Consider the following 18370-nt stretch of genomic DNA (forward strand, 5'->3'; position numbering starts at 1 on the left):
TTCTCAAACATAACTAGGAGCCTTGATGGCAGAGGGCCTTAGAACAGAGTCCATATAGCCAGATACCCCCATGGGGATAGTGTTTATGCATGAGACAATTGGGTGTCCTGGGTTGCCAGGTTTGTGGATTTTGGGTAGAAGATAAAAGCTGTGCTGTTTGTCTGTTTATCGATCGGTGCTCTAAGGAAAGTGCTTGATCCTTTTAATTTTGTCTTTAGGAAGGTCAGAATTATAGAGTTGGAAGAGGCCATATAAGGCATCTAGCCCCCCAGCTCATAGCAGGATCAGCTGAAATAATTCAGGATAAGGATCTGTCCAGCCGCTGCTTGAAGATTGCCAGTGAGGGGGAGCTCCCACCTCCTTAAGCAGTCAATTACACTGCTGAGCTACTCTCCTGATATGTAGCTGGTATCGTTCTACATATATTTTAAAGGTTATCTGTACGTGTTTCTTGTTCCCTGTAAACCGCCCTGAGCCTTCGGGGGAGGGCGGTATATAAATATAAATGAATGAATGAATGAATGAATGAATGAATGAATGAATGAATGAATGAATGAATGAATGAATGAATAAAGCTGTTTCTGGGGGTACTATCTCCTGGTTCCCACAGAAACTGCTCTCAGCCTTTCCACATCGGGTTTGGTCCCCAGCTGCAGATCATCCTCATTGCTTTCATCTGCATCTTCTCCATTTTGTCCATATCTGTTTTGAACACAGTACTCCAGGTGTGGTCTGAACAATGCAGTATACATCTTGCAGTTTCAATCTGATGCCTCTGCTGATACAACCTAAAACTGCATTTACCACCATTACTACCACATCACACTGTCTGCTCATATTTAGCTTACAGTCCACAATGGATGGGCCATTGGCTTGATCCAGCATGGCTTCTCTTATGTCCATACAGCTGCAGCAATTACACTCTGACTTTTTAGTCCATGTTGTAGGGCTTCTGGAGCTCTGGCCTTGCTGATGGACCTCCTCATGCTGTGTGACCATAGTGTTGGGCTGGATGGGCCATTGGCCTGACCCAACTTGGCTTCTCTTGTGTTCTTATGTCTGAGCCAGTGATGCTCTGTCTTCTTGGAGCTTGAGGAACAAGTGTAGGAGGGTGTCTGGAGTTCTAGCCCCACCGCTGGACCTCCTGATGTCAATTCTGTTTTTACTGCTGTGTGACACAGCCGTTGGCCAAATAGAACGTGGCTTCTCTTGTGTTCTTAAGTCTGAAGCTTGTTCTCCATGCGCACACCATAACACTGACCCAAATCAGGTGCTGCACACACAGAAATTGAAGAGAGCCTGCAACTCACTCTGATTGTAATGTCTGACATCAGGTGGGAACCCCAGACCCAACCAGTATAGCCTGTCACATGCGCATCAATCCCCGTGATGTTGCCTTTTGGTTAGTCTTGGGAATGCTTGAAAGGACAGTACCTGTGAGATCTTAGTGCCAGCAAGGACCTCTCCAACCCCTCCCCCCCCACACACACACCTGGAGGTTGGCAACTGTGTTTGCAGCCTGCTCCCTTACCGCAATCTGTGGGGCTTACACACAGTGACACTTGCTGCTCTTTGTCCTTGTAGACAAGGCGCTCTGATTTTGAATTATTCTCGACCTGGGATGATACTTGGGGTATTGGGTATGCAAAAGATGACAAGGGCAACTGGTGGACCAGCCCCGCAGTGCAAATCATAAGATTTCTCATAGTTGCTGTCTGTTCTGTCACGTTGGAAATTAGTAATTAGTTGTCTTTGTGGCAGTTCCCCAAACCATCCGATAACAAGCGCATATTAATGCACTGTTTAGACATGGTTAATTATGAATGATGTATTAATACTGTTGTTCGAGCTCACCAATGAAATGTCAAGTTAGTGTGCTGTTCTTGCGGCCTCCTGAAATGCTAAGCATTTATTTATTTTGGCACACCAGGGTGATCAAGGGCTTTCCAGAATAAACAAACCAAGGGTCTCTGTTTTAGAAACGCAACAACCGCGACCTTGCACCATGACTCAGAGGCATAGAAATTTCGCTGTGCCCAGTTCTCTGAACGAGTGGTAGCAGTCAAGTGCCATAAACAGCTGTAATGAAAGGGTTTCCAGAATGAAATGCAGAAATGCAGAGTTCTTCCTGTACATTTTGGTTTGCGTTCATTTCAGCTGGCGACAGCTCACTTTGCAGTTTATTATTATGTTGCATATGGAATATAATGTCACAGGGGTAGTCAAACTGCGGCCCTCCAGATGTCCATGGACTACAATTCCCAGAAGCCCCTGCCAGCGAATGCTGGCAGGGGCTTCTGGGAATTGTAGTCCATGGACATCTGGAGGGCCACAGTTTGACTACCCCTGGGTTAGCCGAAGGGGAAATCCACTGCACTATTCTGATCACCGGTTGGCCTCCCTCTTGTTGCTTGACGGGTGCTTAAAAGGTCTACTTCAGACCTCCGTGTTCGGGGAAAGATTTGAAAGGGCTTTGCCATTAAGTACAGCCAATGTAATAACCAAGGGAAATGATCCAGTTTTGTTCCTATAAGGAGGGAAGATAACTATAGTTTGAAGGAGGAGGGCTGGTACTTTCCTTTTCATGCACGTCTCCCTGTGATTCGTAGAGCTGTTAGAAAGTGTTGCTGCCTAAATCCTTCCGGCTTTGCTTTTCGCACAGAGCTCCTGCAATTTATTGCCAAATGTACTTCCCGGGACGGGGGCTGCCCATCGGCAAAGCACTTGAGCTTGTTCTGCATTCATGCGTCTACCAAGGAAATAGAAGACGCAGGATGTAATTTCACTCCGGCAGTCCCGGGGGAAACCTGAGAATGTCCGGAGATGCATTTTGGAGGAGCGGGCTTGATTGGGGGCCATTTTGCCAACATGCTTTTGAGTAGGTTGAAGACAATGGAGCACTTATTTAAAGCATTATGTGAATGTAAATGCATTGTTGACCACACTTAGATGGGAAACGCTGACACAGGGGCTGGCAGTGTGAACACACATTTGAAGGTCTCTTGCCTTGACAATCCAATGTGGATGTCATACGTTGGCTTAAACTTGACTGCATGTAATTAAGGACCCTGACATTGATGGCCCAGGCTAGCCTAGAATCCTAGAATCCTAGAATCCTAGAGTTGGAAGGGACCTCCTGGGTCATCTGGTCCAACCCCTGCACTAGGCAGGACACTATGCAGCCTGCTCTCAGAAGACCTTAGAAGCTAAGCAGGTCAGTACCTGGGAAATACATTGCTTAGCTAAATGTCTGATCCAATATGGCAGGGAGACTGGAGCATCCTTTGGGTGCTTCCTTCAAGCTGGAGATTATTTCTGCCAAAACCATACTTGCCTGCATGTTAATGCCAAAAGGAACAAAGAAGACAAGCCGATTCCACAAACCGCAGAAAGGAAGTGACAAGGTGGCTTCTCAATACAGTACTTCAATCCATTAAATGTGTGTATTCTCAGTGTTCAGCAACTCAAAAGGGCGCCTCATGCCGGACAGGGAAGGCTGTGGGGGGGGGGGGCGTGGCCTGCCTCCTTCCTACCCCCACATCTCCCAAGGCCAAGCTTGGTGGGGAAGGCCAAGGATTGGGGATGGACTGCCTCTTTCTCACCCACCCCCACATCTACCTAAGGCCAGGCTGATTGGGCAAGGCCATGGGGGATAGGCTGTTTCCTTCCTGCCCCCTCCCACATTCCCCAAAGTCCAGGCCAGCTAGAGCAGGCCTTGGGGGTGTGGGATGCCTTTTTCCTGCCCCCCCCCACACCCCTGAAGGTCAGGCCAGGCAGGTTGGTTTGTGGGGGGGCGGCCTTCTTCCCTCCACATCTCCCAAGACCAGGCTGGGTGTGGAAGGCTAGTGGATCCCCCAGCCCCCCTGAGGAGAGGGGAGGGTGAGGGAAATCAGAACGCTCCGATAGCCAGCTATAGGGCTATGGAAAAAGAAGAAGAGTTGGTTTTTATATTCTGTACCCGAAGGAGTTTCATAGCGGTCTACAATCACCTTCCCATTCCTCTCCCCACAACAGACACCCTGAGAAGTAGGGAAGGCTGAGAGAGCCCTGATATCACTGCTTGGTCAGAACAGTTTTATCAGTGCTGTCGCGAGCCCAAGTTGACCCAGCTGGCTGCATGTGGGGGAGCAGGGAATCAAATCTGGCTCGCCAGTTTAGAAGTCCACACTCCTAACCACTATACCAGTGGTTCTAAACCTGTGGATTGGGACCCCATTTGGGGTCACCTGGCCCCTTTCATGTCACAGCATGAAAGGATACACAAAGCAGTGTGAAATAGTTCAGGGTTGTAAAAAGGGTTACAAAAGGTTCTTCAAACAACACACATCAAACCAACATGGAGTTTCTCTAGTCAACTACAAATCTTGGCAGAGATCAGAGGGGCTGATCCTGACAGCAAGACAGCTGCAGATTGCAGAAGACTGTGAGTCATCACAGAGTAATAACTGAGAGGCTGCTGACAGTCTATAATAGACTTTCATTACATTCTGTCTGTCCGTTGGCATTTTGTTTTTGAAATACTGATTCTCTCTGCCTTCTTGTCAGCACATCTGTGTTACCTTCCAGCAGAAAGCTGAAACCTGAGACAAACACAGGAGGCAAAGGAAACAGCTGGTTTCTGTCTCTTTCCTGGGGGCAATGGAGTGCGGGAAGAGCATGATGATAGGACAACTTACCAGCAGCAGGGCCTTTCAGAGAGGTTGGCACCTCTTCCACCTGGCAAGCAGCAGGGCAAAGAAGAGGAAGACAGATAAGCTCCACAATTGGCCCTCATTGGGAGATGCTGTCTCTCTGTTTGTGGTACATCCCCAGACAGGGCCAATCAGGTAGAGAGTGAGTCGTCTGCATGCAATTTAAACTGATTGGTCCTCATTGGGAGAGTGTTCTCTCCTGATTGGTGGCACATTCCAAGGGAGGGCCAATCAGGTAAGGAGTGAGTTATCTGCACGCAACATGAACTTTATTACCTTTAGTGATAGTAGTCCCAGTGTCCCTTGGTTTATTTATGTCTAAATCAAGCCATTCTGTAGATTGTCAAGGGAAAATGTGTACAGAGGAGTGCTTTGTCCAGTTGTTTTCCACACTTCTACATCCAGTAATGCCTGAATTGGACCACAGGGAGGACAGGGAAAGCAGAAAAGATAGCTCGACAGATTAATAAAGGAAGGAAGGAAAAGAAGAGGGCTCCTGGTGACTGTGAAACAGTGAGCAGAGAAAATGCAGTGCAAGGGAGCCCAGTGCTAAGGGGCTTTAAGATAGGGTTACCAGCCTCAAGGTTGGGCCTGCTACAGAGATCAATTTCTGTGAAGGAAACGCTGTTTCAGTGGGCAAGCTCTCTGGCCTTAGATCCCTGCTGAGTTCTCTGCCTTCCCCAAACTCTGCTTTCCCTAGAGAATGCTCCCACATCTCCAGAAACTTCCCCAGCTGGGCTAAGCAACTTTACCTTGATGAAACGGTTGACTGTTCAGAGACAGACCAAATGGGAATAACCTGAGAGTCACGTGGGTCACCACGATGGTCTGAAGCAGCAGGGGGCACCTTTGGGACCTACACAGTTTTAGGCTGGATAGATGTTTCCATGTGCAGGCATGGTATCATAGAATCATAGAATCATAGAATCATAGAGTTGGAAGGGGCCATACAGGCCATCTAGTCCAACCCCCTGCTCAACGCAGGATTAGCCCTAAGCATCCTAAAGCATCCAAGAAAAGTGTGTATCCAACCTTTGCTTGAAGACTTCCAGTGAGGGGGCGCTCACCACCCCTTAGGCAGCCTATTCCACTGCTGAACTACTCTGACTGTGAAAAACTTTTTCCTGATATCTAGCCTATATCGTTGTACTTGAAGTTTAAACCCATTACTGTGTGTCCTCTCCTCTGCAGCCAATGGGAACAGCATCCTGCCCTCCTCCAAGTGACAACCTTTCAAATACTTAAAGAGGGCTACCATGTCCCCTCTCAACCTCCTTTTCTCTAGGCTGAACACTCCCAAGTCCCTCAACCTATCTTCATAGAGCTTGGTCCCTTGGCCCCAGATCCTCTTAGTCGCTCTCCTCTGTACCCTTTCAATTTTATCGACGTCCTTCTTGAAGTGAGGCCTCCAGAACTGCACACAGTACTCCAGGTGTGGTCTGAACAGTGCCGTATACAATGGGACTATGACATCTTGTGATTTTGATGTGATCTGAAGAAGTGTGCACACTCATGAAAGCTTCTACTCAGAATAAAACTTTGTGGGTCTTAAGAGTGTCCCTGGATCGGAATGCTTTGAGAGTCAGATTTTGATTTGCCCCAACTTTATTTACACAGGCATCACCAGGTATTCAACGGCAATTTCAGATTCTGAACAACGACAATGTCTCAATGGCAGGTTCTGTTCTGGTTGGGAATAGGGTAGCCAGACTCCCTTTGTTTACTGGCAGGGGGGGTGAGTGCCACAGGGGGTAGGGTTGCCAGAACTAGAGTAGGAAGCTTGAGGAGATTTGGGGGAGGAGCCTGGGAAGGGGCCTCAGTGGGGTCAAGGACAGGCACCTTAGGGATCTCATCGAGCCCACCCTATAAAACAGCCATTTTCTCTATGGAAACTGATCTCTGCGCTCTTGAAATGGTCTGTGAATCTGGGGGGGGGGGTCCCTAGGACCCAGCTAGATGCTGGCATCTTGAGTTGGGAATGGTTTTCTCGCAGCAGGGAAAGAATACAATCCAAGGTTAAGAAGTTGTTTCATCCAGGATTGAATACGTGTCACCAGGAGTGCAATCTGCTTGTGCTCACGGAAGGAAGAGTTGTGATGGGGGAAGGAACAGCACCCCCCAGGGGGCCTGGAGCTGCAGAGGAGCCAATATCTGCGGCTGCAGAAGCCTTTCCTGACAGGCAGAGAGAGCAGCTTTCTGTACGATAATGTTCTTAGAGATTGTTTCTAGGCAGGCTGCTGGACAAGAAAGGTCATGATAAGTGAGCAGAAGGGGAAACGAGGGGGAATTCACAGTGACAGGGAGGAAATGTCTTCATTAAACAGTCTAACTGTGGGGCATGCCGGATTTTTTTAATTTTGTTGATTCTGAGTTCTTCTTCAGTGTCCCATCCTACTGAAACAAAGTCTGAGTCCCATGGCACATTTAGGGACAATAGTTTTATTCAAGTTATAAGCTTCCATGGGCAGACACACACTTTCCCACATCCAATGAAGTGTGGACTAGCAGTCCATGCTAGGGTTGGGCACTTCGGTGCGTTTCGGCCACTTCCGTGATCACCGAAGTGCCCAACCCTAGTCCATGCTTCTAGGGCGAGGGGGGGGCAGTAAATTTCCATACAATCATAGAATCATAGAGTTGGAAGGGACCTTATGGGTCATCTAGTCCAACCCCCTGCACTACGCAGGGCACTCACATCCCAATTGCTCATCCACTGTAACCTGCCACCCTCTTGAACCTCCACAGAATCAGCCTCTCCGTCAGATTCAACAGATTCAAGGACCAAACAGGAATAACAAGTTTAGTCTATATGGTTACCATTTTTTTGGGTTTAATTTTGGACGAAATCATAGTGGAGAAAATAAATATGTCAAAATTGGAGATTGGTGGGCAGATGTACCCTTAATTCTGGAATGCTGAGACTAATTAACTGAGATCCTGCCCTGACACTCCATCCGTCTCTTAGGCAGGGAGGTGATCATGCAGCATCTCCTTCTTTGAAGTCAGGTGATTGGCTGTGTAGAGTTATCTCCTCTGTCCTCTGACCAGGGAAATACACTCTAATTGACAATTCCAAATTATATTACATTTTACTACACATTATGTTGCATTACAATCTACCATTCCCATCTATCTTTCCAATTAGAAAAGAAAACAATACTTCTATCCTAATGTTTACCAGCCCTTTATGCTTCTATTTCTGTGTCTTCTGCTGTCTGCATAGATCAGGCTTTCTCAGTCAAGGTTACATAAAACCCTGTGGCTACTTGATGGCCCTGGAAGGATTTCCTAAATTAAGTTTATATATAAATAATTGTGAAGCATTTATTGGAGGGGGTGGGAAGGGGAGGAGCCCATTGTGGGCATGTGCTTCCTAATCATATTCTGCACTTCTGAGGTTTCTGAAAACCTGAAGAATATTTCAGGGGTTTCTCAACAATAAAAGAGTTGAGAAAGGCTGCTTGCTAGTCCTACCTAGCAGCTGTACCCCAAAGCCATTTCAGTGTGCCAGTTCGGTAGCACGCTAAAAGTCATGGTCAGAAAACATGTTTTAGATGGGCTAAAGGAGATGTCCTATACCAGCGGTCCCCAACCTTCTTATGGTTGAGGACCACCTCCAGGGATGGGGAAGAGCCGGCGGCCCAGCCGCCGCACATGCGTGTTAGCGCCCCCTGGTGGTGAAAATGTACATGCGTAGAGCTGCCGCACATGCACGTTTTTACCACCAGGAGGCACTAACGGGCGTGCGCGGCAGCTCCGTGCATGCGCGTTTGTGTACGCCGGCCTCTTCCCCACTCTCGCAGCAAGAAGCTAGCAGGGCCGCGAGCGAAGGGGCCGGGTGAGCTTCTCGCTGCAGGGGGGGAGAGGCAGGTGTGGCCGCCGGTGGCCTGTTACCGAAGCCTTTGCGGCCCGGTACCGGGCCGTAGACCGGGGGTTGACGACACCCGTCCTAGACTACAGGGATGTTTGCAAGAGAGACTCCCTGGGTAGAGATGCTGGTAGAGATGCACAAAATGGGTAATATTATTGACTGACTTAATATTTCCACACGTGTGGCTTGTTGTTTTAGTGAGCAGCAAGAACGTTGAAGTCCAGTGGAACCTTCAAGACTAATACACTTTACCCCATAGTACGTTTTCGTGAGTCAGTCCTCTTCATCAGCAGTTTTAAAGTGTCCTGGTGGGAAGCGCCATCAAGTTGCAGCTGGCTTCCAGTGCTCCTGTAGGGTTTTCGAGGCAACAGCTTAAGAGAGATGGTTTCTCGTTGCTTGCTGCTGCCTAGCAACCCAAGATCAGTTGTAGTTAGAGTTGTCCATTCTCCCAGTTCGGTAGCTGTTGTACTTATTGTAGTAGGTTGCCAACTTTGGGTACTGTTATTCTGCTCTGGTTTGCTGGCCTGGGGGGCACTGTTTGGTTCTCCTGTCAGAGCTGTTCTCAGAGCAGTTCTGTCAGAGCTCTCTCAGGGTATCTGGCATCAACAGAGGAAGGGAAGGCAATTGTAAGCTGCTTTGAGACTCCTTTGGTTAGTGAAAAGCGGGGTACAAAAACCAGCATCTATTCATCCTCTTAACTTTTCTGTATTTGTTGGGTGGGGGGGGGGAGGCTGGATAGGAGAGCCTGTGATGATGGAGCATTTCCCACCCTCGTCTTATATGTGAGGCAATAAATTTTGTGGTAAAATTAGGTGCCTCGGCTTATATGCGAGTATATACAGTATTCAGTCCACTAAGCAAAGATTAGGACCGCCCCCAACTGCTGATGCTAGGCAAAGTAGAATTAACATAACACAGTATTGGTATAGGGTGAGGTAAAGGTAAAGGTAAAGGTATCCCCTGTGCAAGCACGGAGTCATGTCTGACCCTTGGGGTGACGCCCTCCAGCGTTTTCATGGCAGACTCAATACAGGATGGTTTGCCAGTGCCTTCCTCAGTCACTACCGTTTACCCCCCAGCAAGCTGGGTACTCATTTTACCGACCTCGGAAGGATGGAAGGCTGAGTCAACCTTGAGCTGGCTGCTGGGATTAAACTCCCAGCCTCATGGGCAGAAAGCTTCAGACAGCATTTCTGCTGCCTTACCACTCTGTGACACAAGAGGCTGTATAGGGTGAGTTACATTGATCCATTTAGAAAAAGTGTAGCAGTATAGACGAACCAATTAGCATCTGTAAGGGGTGGGATTTCCTAAGAGATTAACACCTGCAGCAACTAAGACAAGGCAGATCCATGTGGAGACCTGGCTCATCTTCTTGATGAACTTCCTGATGAACATTGCATGAGCCTTTTCAGTGGTAACCCCACAATTCTGTAACAACCTCTCCAGAGGCGCACTTTCGAACTTCAGGAAATGTCTGAAGATGGTTTCATATTGGATTGCATTGGGTTCAGTTTACTAGAAGTTCTGAATTGTGGCCTTATATTTTGTCTGTCTGTTTTATTTTCTAGGTTTGCCCTATGTGGTAAGCCACCTTGAGCTCCGTAAGGGGGGAAAGTGGCTGATGAGTGTTTAAGATCAAGTAATTAATTGAGCAAGTGCTTTCTGGAGTCTCCCTTTGAGTATTTAACATTTCTTCCTTTGTTTCTGTGGTTTTCTTCTGCAGATGTCATTCACACCGTGGGCCCTATAGCGCGAGGGAACATTAGCGACACTCATAAAGAAGACTTGGCCAATTGCTACAAATCCTCGCTGAAACTGGCAAAAGAGAACCTCATCAGATCCATTGTAAGTCACATGCGAGATGCCTCTTGTTTGACTGTCCTGCCAGCGTGTCGAAAGGCAGCTATCTGCACATCTGGAGTTGTCACCTCCGCTTGTGGGTTCTGTGGGGCAGAACTTGGAATGGACCTTGCAATAATTCAAAAAGAATGAAACATTTTTACTTTTCACTTAACATCATGCAACAAAAACCGGGGTCTTAGTAATGCAACAGAACATCTTCTAAAGCAGGGGTAGTCAACCTGTGGTCCTCCAGATGTGCATGGACTACAATTCCCATGAGCCCCTGCCAGCATTTGCTGGCAGGGGCTCATGGGAATTGTAGTCCATGCACATCTGGAGGACCACAGGTTGACTACCCCTGCTCTAAAGTCCAAATAATTCTCCCTTCTTCACAGATTGCCCCCTCCCCCCCAGGCCATCTATTTCCTCTTGTTGGTGACCCGGGAAGTTTCCGGCTGAACCCCACATGCATCGGCTCCCAAGATGAGGGTCCCAAACGAACTCCCCATTAGATAAATCTGGGTACACAAAGGTTGGGTGCGATAAATAAATATTTTGAGAAATAAATGTATTTCTTACAAAGTGCACTAAAAGTATACTTTAAAAACATTGGCAATCCACCCTTAATGTAGTGGATATTTGAACAAAGAAGCCTTGAATCTATATAACCTGATACTTTTAAGCACAGACATCCAAGAAATGCAGGATTGTTATTTTTTTTGTTATCTTGGCTATCAAGACTCTTGGAATGTGTGTGTGTGTGTATTGACCTTTAAGGAGTGCTGAAAAGTTTAAGGTGGCCCTGAAAACATAAGTTGTTTTGCCACACAGAGTATCTGGAACACCATATAATCAAGCTGCCTTGACACTAACACATCTGTATCTGTACCATATAATTAAAAAGGGAATGGGGTGGTGGGAGGAGTTGGGACTCCTTGCCTAACTGCCAATCAGATAGGCTGTCCTGTCCCTGATTAGCTGTCTGTCCAATGAATGGCCAGTCAGGTAGGATGTCCCGCCCCTGGCTGCATCCCCCTCCAGCTTCTGTGTGGAAGAAGTGTCAGCATGCAGTAAGCTAGGAAGCCAATGGGAACTGGAAGGGAGGGGCCAGAGGGCTTGATACTGTCAGCCCGGTGGGGGGGAAGGAGGGAGTCCTTGTCATCACTTGCCCCCATCCCAAGCTGCCATGGCCACGGCCACGGTGGGGCTGCTGGGGAGAAGAGGGGAGGGAGTGAGCCAGACCCCACCAGCACTCCCCAAACCCTGGGCAGCCTCAGCTATGGCTGCTCTGGTGGGGGGAGTCTCTGCAAGCACTCCCCCTATTTATTTATTTACTTATTTGTTGGATTTTTATCCCACCAGTCCCCAAAGGCTCGTGGCGGGTTACAGAGTATAAATACATAAAACCCCAATAAAAACACCCCTAAAATGTTATAAAATCAGATAATCTACAAACCCAAGATGCACTGCAACAATAACAGCACTCCCCACTACCTCCAGGGTAGACATGGGGAGATGTCATGAACCACCGAGGATGGTTCCAAAGGAGGGTCAGATCTTCCTTGGCATGCTGGCCTCAACCATGGACCTGGCGGAAGAGCTCCATCTTGCAGGCCTTGTGGAAAGCCGAAAGCTCCCGCAGGGCTCGTAGCTCTTCTGGGAGCTCATTCCACCATGTCTCTACCCTGGGCAGGCCCTAGAGAGAATATGGTGGCCCTTTTTGGGGGGAAGGAGTAAGGAAGATCCCGCCAGTGCTTGGTGGGCCTGCCCACGGGGTGGAGGGGGGGGGAAGGCTAGTGGGAAGGCTAGAATTTATATATTACAATGTGCATGCATAAACCAAAAACTGACCACTGATCTTTGAGGCCAAAATGTGTTTGGTCCTGTTTTAACGTGATTCAAGTTTATCAACTTAGATATGTTGAATTATTGGTCCTGCTTTCTCGGTTCAAGGTTTTTAACTTAGAGATACTAGAATTTATCAGCTTAGATTTAGAACTTCATTGTTTAAATCAGGGGTAGTCAGTGCGGCCCGCCAAATGATGGCAGGGGCTCATGGGAATTGTAGTCCATGGGCATCTGGAGGGCCGCAGTTTGACTACCCCTGATCTAAATATTTGCCACTTCAAGGTCTGGTTATGGCACTGTTTTTAAAGTACAGTTTTTGTGCACTTTGTAATTAATACATATATTTTGTTCAATTTATTTCTCAAAACATTCAATTTTCTCTCTCATCTAACCTTTGGATTGGTTCCTGTTTTGGTTTGTTCCCATTGGATTGTACAGCCCTGAAACAATAATCTTAAAATTTGTAATTTGGGGGGAAAAGTCTGCTTCCTTTATCAGTTTCCATACATAAATCATAGAATGGCGTTTTGAGTCCAATGGCACCGATGTAAACAACAAAATTTGAGCCTCCGGGGGAGGCGGTATATAAATATACCACCTATAAATAGGTGGTATATAAATCCGGGGGAGGGCGGCATATAAATAAATAAATAAATAAATAAATAACAAAACATAAGTTTTCGTGGGCAAGTGCCCCTTCATCAGACCCTATACCTGATCAGGTGTACTGGAAAGCTTATATCCAGAATTACATTTTGTTAGTGGTAGAGGTGCCACTGAACTCAAACTTTGTTCTATTGGTTCAGATCAGGGGTGGCCAGATTGTGGCTCTCAGATGTCCATGGACTGCAATTACCATGAGCCCCTGCCAGTCTTGCTTCCCTCCTCTGCTTCCCACACCTTCTGCCCCCTTATGCATCTAGAGCAGGGAATTTGCTGGCAGGGGCTCATGGGAATTGTAGTCCGTGGACATCTGGAGGGCCGCAGTTTGACTACCCTTGATCTAGAGGCTCCACCTCTTCCTGGCTCACTCCATTACTAGCCAGGGGCTACAGAAACAGCCATCTATATTTGCAGGAAGTGCTGAGAGAGGCAGAAGAATGTGGGGAAAACAGGATGTTAAACATTAGGAAGGGGGTCTTTGGAAGGCAGAGCTGTCCCATCAACTCTCCAAGCCTGCTCACTCCTTAATTAATGGTTTGGGGAGTGAGTTTTTTCTCCTCCTGAAATCTGATCTTCTGCAGCTGCCATTCCTTTTGTAAAGGAAGCATAGTGTGATGAAGGCAGTTCAAGGAGCTGAACTTGCTAGACCAGGGGTAGTCAAACTGCGGCCCTCCAGATGTCCATGGACTACAATTCCCAGGAGCATTCGCTGGCAGGGGGTTCCTGGGAATTGTAGTCCATGGACATCTGGAGGGCCGCAGTTGGACTACCCCTGTGCTAGACCAAAGTGATTGAGCAAATACTTCGGAGTAGAGTTCAGCTTTTTCTGGTTCCTGGTTGTTACCCACCTGAAGAGGGCTGCAGGGGTCCTCTCCCTAAAGTGAAAATAAAGGTGTGTTCAAGAAAAAACTGGCATAAAGCTAAATCTGTCTCAGGTCATACCAGGGTCCTCCCCCCCCCCCCCCCCCCGTCCCCGCATTTTGTTCATTAAACTCATGGGAGCCATTGAGGAGTGAGGCAGCTGCTGATAAACAACAGGGTGATGGAGCCTCAAGATTGGGATGATAATGGTGATGGAGATGAAGATGCTGTTCTTGTTGTGACGGATGGATAATCCCAATTCTGTGGTACAAGCTGTATGGGAGTTACGTTGCTTCGGACCGATAGCATCTGTGCATGCCATGGGCATTTTAATTACTTGAATAATGCCAATCGTAAACACGACAGGTTTCTTTCATAAATGTTCCACCAGAAGCTACAGCAGGGTTTTCCTTTCTCTGCGTTTGTGTCTCTCTCTTTTTCTCTTTTGCTGCCCTAATCTATATTCTTACCAATGATTCTGGACTTATCTCTGAATGCACCCAAGGCTTTTGGTACTTGATGTTGCTCATGTCAGATTGAGTGGACTAGTCGTGGTAGAGTTTTTCCCTGGGATGCCAACCAGTAAGGACATCATCAGACTCTGTAGGTGTTGCATAGATTCTATAACGTTTATTAGCCTCCTTTCTTCTACATTAGGGGTAGTCAACCTGTGGTCCTCCAGATGTTCATGGACTACAATTCCCATGAGCCCCTGCCAGCAAACACTGGCAGGGGCTCATGGGAATTGTAGTCCATGAACATCTGGAGGACCAAAGGTTGACTACCCCTGTTCTACATGGAACACTAGACTATCTGGTCACCTACAGTGAGTACATATTTGAGCATTCAGGGTACCCAGCTGGTTCTCTGTGGCAATAACAAAGGCTTAGCTTCTTCAGAAATTCAAACACAAAAGTCCACACACATTTCCTACCATTTGCATATCACAGTGGATAACAGCTGAGGCTGAAATTGAGTGTCACACAATCTGTCCTGTGCAGAACTTGCTTTGAGAACCATTTCTAGATATGTTTTTTCTCCTCCTCCAGGGACTTAATTTATGTAACAAATTTGATCAGCTCAGATGGTGGCATGCTTGGCAAGTGTGTGTACTGACAGCGATGGGAATTAGCTCTAAGGTTCATGGGGGTGTAGACATAGTTCTCAATTAGAAAGTATCAATGTTATAAGTAACTGAATCCCTGAGTTTTTGAACAGACCTTGTAAATAAAGTATACAAATTGGTTCCATAGCATTGTTTTAATGCTGAGTTACAGAGGAGTGATTCCAGCCTTCCTCAAGGGTGCTTCCCACCATCCTCAGCAGCTCTTCCTCCAGTGGAAGAGCTGGAAGATGATGGAAGGCTCCTTAGGATGAAGTAAGGCCTCACAGTTTGCTCAGCCCTGGATCCCAGAGGCAGGAAAGCTGTGGCACCCCATGTGATTATGATACTGTATTACAGAGCAACTAACAAGAGGGCAGACAAAGTCCTGTGGACTAGAAACGGGCAACAGTGCTCACATGAGGTTATATGAGATGAGTTCCCACTTCTTGCATTGTCCTCGAGACCTCAATCCAACGCTGAACCGGATACAGCCAATTGGGATCAAGTGTTTACTGGAATGGTTCTATGCTAAAAATACTGAAATCTCTCAGCAAAAAATCAAAGAAGGGTGGAAGAAACAGAATGATATAGATAGCACAGAGGATAGAAGATAGCTATTGACAGGAAAATAAAAACAGCACATGTCAGGATACTGACATACAAATAAATTGGGTTAATTCATGTAAAATATTCATCTGTGGAAGACTCCTTTATTAACATAAGAGGGTCCATCTAGTCCAGGATCCTATCTCACTCCACGGCCAACCAGTTCTTCTGATGGTCTTCCAAAGGTTGAGGCCTTCCCGTGATGTTGCCTTCTGGATCTGGGATTCAGATCATTAGTTCCGCATAACCAGGAAGTTCCTCAGTCCTCATGCCAAGTAGCCATCGATATCCTCCATGAATCCATCCAACCTTCTATTCAAGCTGTTTATTCTTGCGACCATCACAACATCCTCTGGCATAAGTGACCATGTTAGTTTAGATCTTTAGCCCTCCCTTCACCAGGAAAAGTCATATTAAACAAAAAGAGGGAGAAACTACAAGTTATGGAGCAAACATTGGGTTCTCAACCCTGTGTTTTCTTCGTAATGAAAATGAGATTATCAGGGACAATGAATGATATGGATGGCTTTCCTTAATCTTCTGGTACTTGCCATCAGACTCTCTTAACAAGGGTTTTGTCTTGACTACTCTGGGAGGATTTTCACAATGGCTGGAAGTTAATTCTTTAGATAGATAGATAGATAGATAGATAGATAGATAGATAGATAGATAGATAGATAGATAGATAGATAGATAGACAGACAGACAGACAGACAGACAGACAGACAGACAGACAGACAGACAAGTTCTATACAGTCAGTAAAAACAAGACCAGGAGCTGATTGTGGTTCAGATCATCAGCTTCTTGTTGCAAAATTTAGGCTTAAATTGAAGAAAGTAGGGAAAAGCACTAGGCCACTCAGGTATGAACTAAATCATATCCCTGACGAATATACAGTAGAGATGACAAATAGATTTAAGGAATTAGATCTGATAGACAGAGTGCCTGAAGAACTATGGGCAGAGGTTCGCAACATTGTACAAGAGGTAGCAACTAAAACCATCCCAAAGAAAAAGAAATGCAAGAAAGCAAAATGGCTGCTTGAGGAAGCTTTATAAATAGCTGAGGAGAGAAGGGAAGTGAAAGGCAAGGGAGAAAGGGAAAGATACACCCAATTGAATGCAGAATTCCAGAGAAAAGCTAGAAGAGATAAGAATGTCTTCTTAAATGAACAGTGCAAACAAATAGCAGAAAACAATAGAATGGAGAGGACTAGAGATCTTTTCAAGAAAATTGGCGATATGAAGAGAACATTTCATGCATAGATGGGTATGATAAAGAACCAAAATGGTAGGGACCTCACAGAAGCAGAAGAGATTTTTAAAAAGGTGGCAAAATTATACAGAGGAACTATACAAAAGCGAACTTAACATCCCTGATAACCATGATGGGGTAGTTACTGACCTGGAGCCAGACATCCTGGAATGTGAAGTCAAATGGGCTTTAGGAAGTCTGAGCAACAATAAAGCTAGTGGTGGTGACAGCATTCCAGTTGAACTATTCAAAATCTTAAAAGACAATGCAGTAAAAGTGCTACACTCAATATGCCAGCAAATTTGGAAAACTCAACAATGGACCATAAGGAAGGCCGAGCGTCAAAGAATTGAGGCTTTTGAACTCTGGTGCTGGAGAAGACTCTTGCGAGTCCCTTGGACTGCAAGGCGAACAAACCGGTCAGTCCTAGAGGAAATCAGCCCTGCCTGCTCCTCACTTGTCTTGAAGGCCCTTTTGTAGGGCTGACATTAAGCTGGCACTTGGATGGGAGAGCACCAAGGCAGGCTCTGTAAAGGAAGGCAAGGGCAAACCGCCTCTGCTCCTCACTTGCCTTGAAAGCTCCTTTGCTCCTCGGCTGCTGCTTGATGGCCCTTTACACACATGTATCTCGAGGAGGAGAAGCAGTTTAGAATAAAGAATTAATAGATTATCTTCATCAGTTGTCCATCTAGGTTTGTTCTGTCAGGAAATAGTTACGGTTTTGGGTGCTGTTTGTTCAAGTGCTTCTGAAAACTTCCATGGGCACTCTGGCCCCTTGCTCTGTATCAGAGATGAGGGGTTGATTCTTCCTTTCCACTAATGAGGGCACTTTCCCCTGGGCTCAGACGCCTTCTCCCGAAGCTTGTGGAAGGCACTGCCATTAGAGGAAGAAATCCGGAGGTTCCAACTGAATATTTCAAGCTGCAAACACAATAGCCAACCTCACTGCTGGCACCTTCTACTTATTAATCTGGTCCACTGCCTTCAGAGTTTATTTAGCGTGTGTATGTGTGCGACTGTGTACACATGCCTTGTATAGCATGCCAGAAGCCCACACTTCTGTTGTCCTTTGACAAATGGCACATGGTGCTTTGAAACGATGCTAATGTGCTGAAACTTTGCAGTACATCAAGGCTTCCTTCTCCGTATTCTTCCATCACCTTCCCCCCTCCCTCCTTATTTGTGGTTGACATGTTCTCAAACAGAAGTGTCAGCTGAAGCCCGTGGTATTGTTTAACTGAAAGTTTGAGGGTTACGAGAAACAACAAGGGCTGAACATGAAACGGGGAGAAAAAAAATATGGATCTAAAATTCACAGTGAAAACAGAATACAAAGTTAGCGTTGCCTGTTTTTTTCCATGCACAAGGCAGGCGTTTGTCATGGCTGTTAAGAAAACGGAGAAGTTTTTATATGCAGAAAGTAACTGAGCTGTGAAATCTGCCAGCCTTCCCGACAACGGGCAGGAAAGAAATTTTCTCATCTTATTGGATGAAACCGTTTTCAACTCGGCATCTCTGATTCCTAGGAAATTTGAGTTGTGTCCTAACAGTTGTGCTGCGGTGGCCAAGGGAGGCCGGGCAGGGGACTCTTCCTTCCAAATGCACCTCCTCTTCCTCGTGATTGC

The 18370-nt window shown here is 46.6% G+C and overlaps 1 protein-coding gene across 5 annotated transcripts in view; it reads left to right on the forward strand.

Moving 5' to 3' along the window:
- MACROD2 (mono-ADP ribosylhydrolase 2) overlaps window positions 1-18370 on the forward strand; it is a 1296381-nt gene that overhangs the window by 698776 nt on the left and 579235 nt on the right. For all 5 annotated transcript variants that reach the window (XM_077316459.1, XM_077316450.1, XM_077316428.1 and 2 more), the window contains one exon: window positions 10289-10410. In XM_077316459.1, coding sequence (XP_077172574.1) covers window positions 10289-10410 — 122 coding nt within the window. The remainder of the gene's footprint in view (window positions 1-10288; window positions 10411-18370) is intronic.

Source organism: Paroedura picta, chromosome 1 (assembly GCF_049243985.1).
Source record: "Paroedura picta isolate Pp20150507F chromosome 1, Ppicta_v3.0, whole genome shotgun sequence".
In the NCBI taxonomy this organism is placed as follows: Eukaryota; Metazoa; Chordata; class Lepidosauria; order Squamata; family Gekkonidae; genus Paroedura; species Paroedura picta.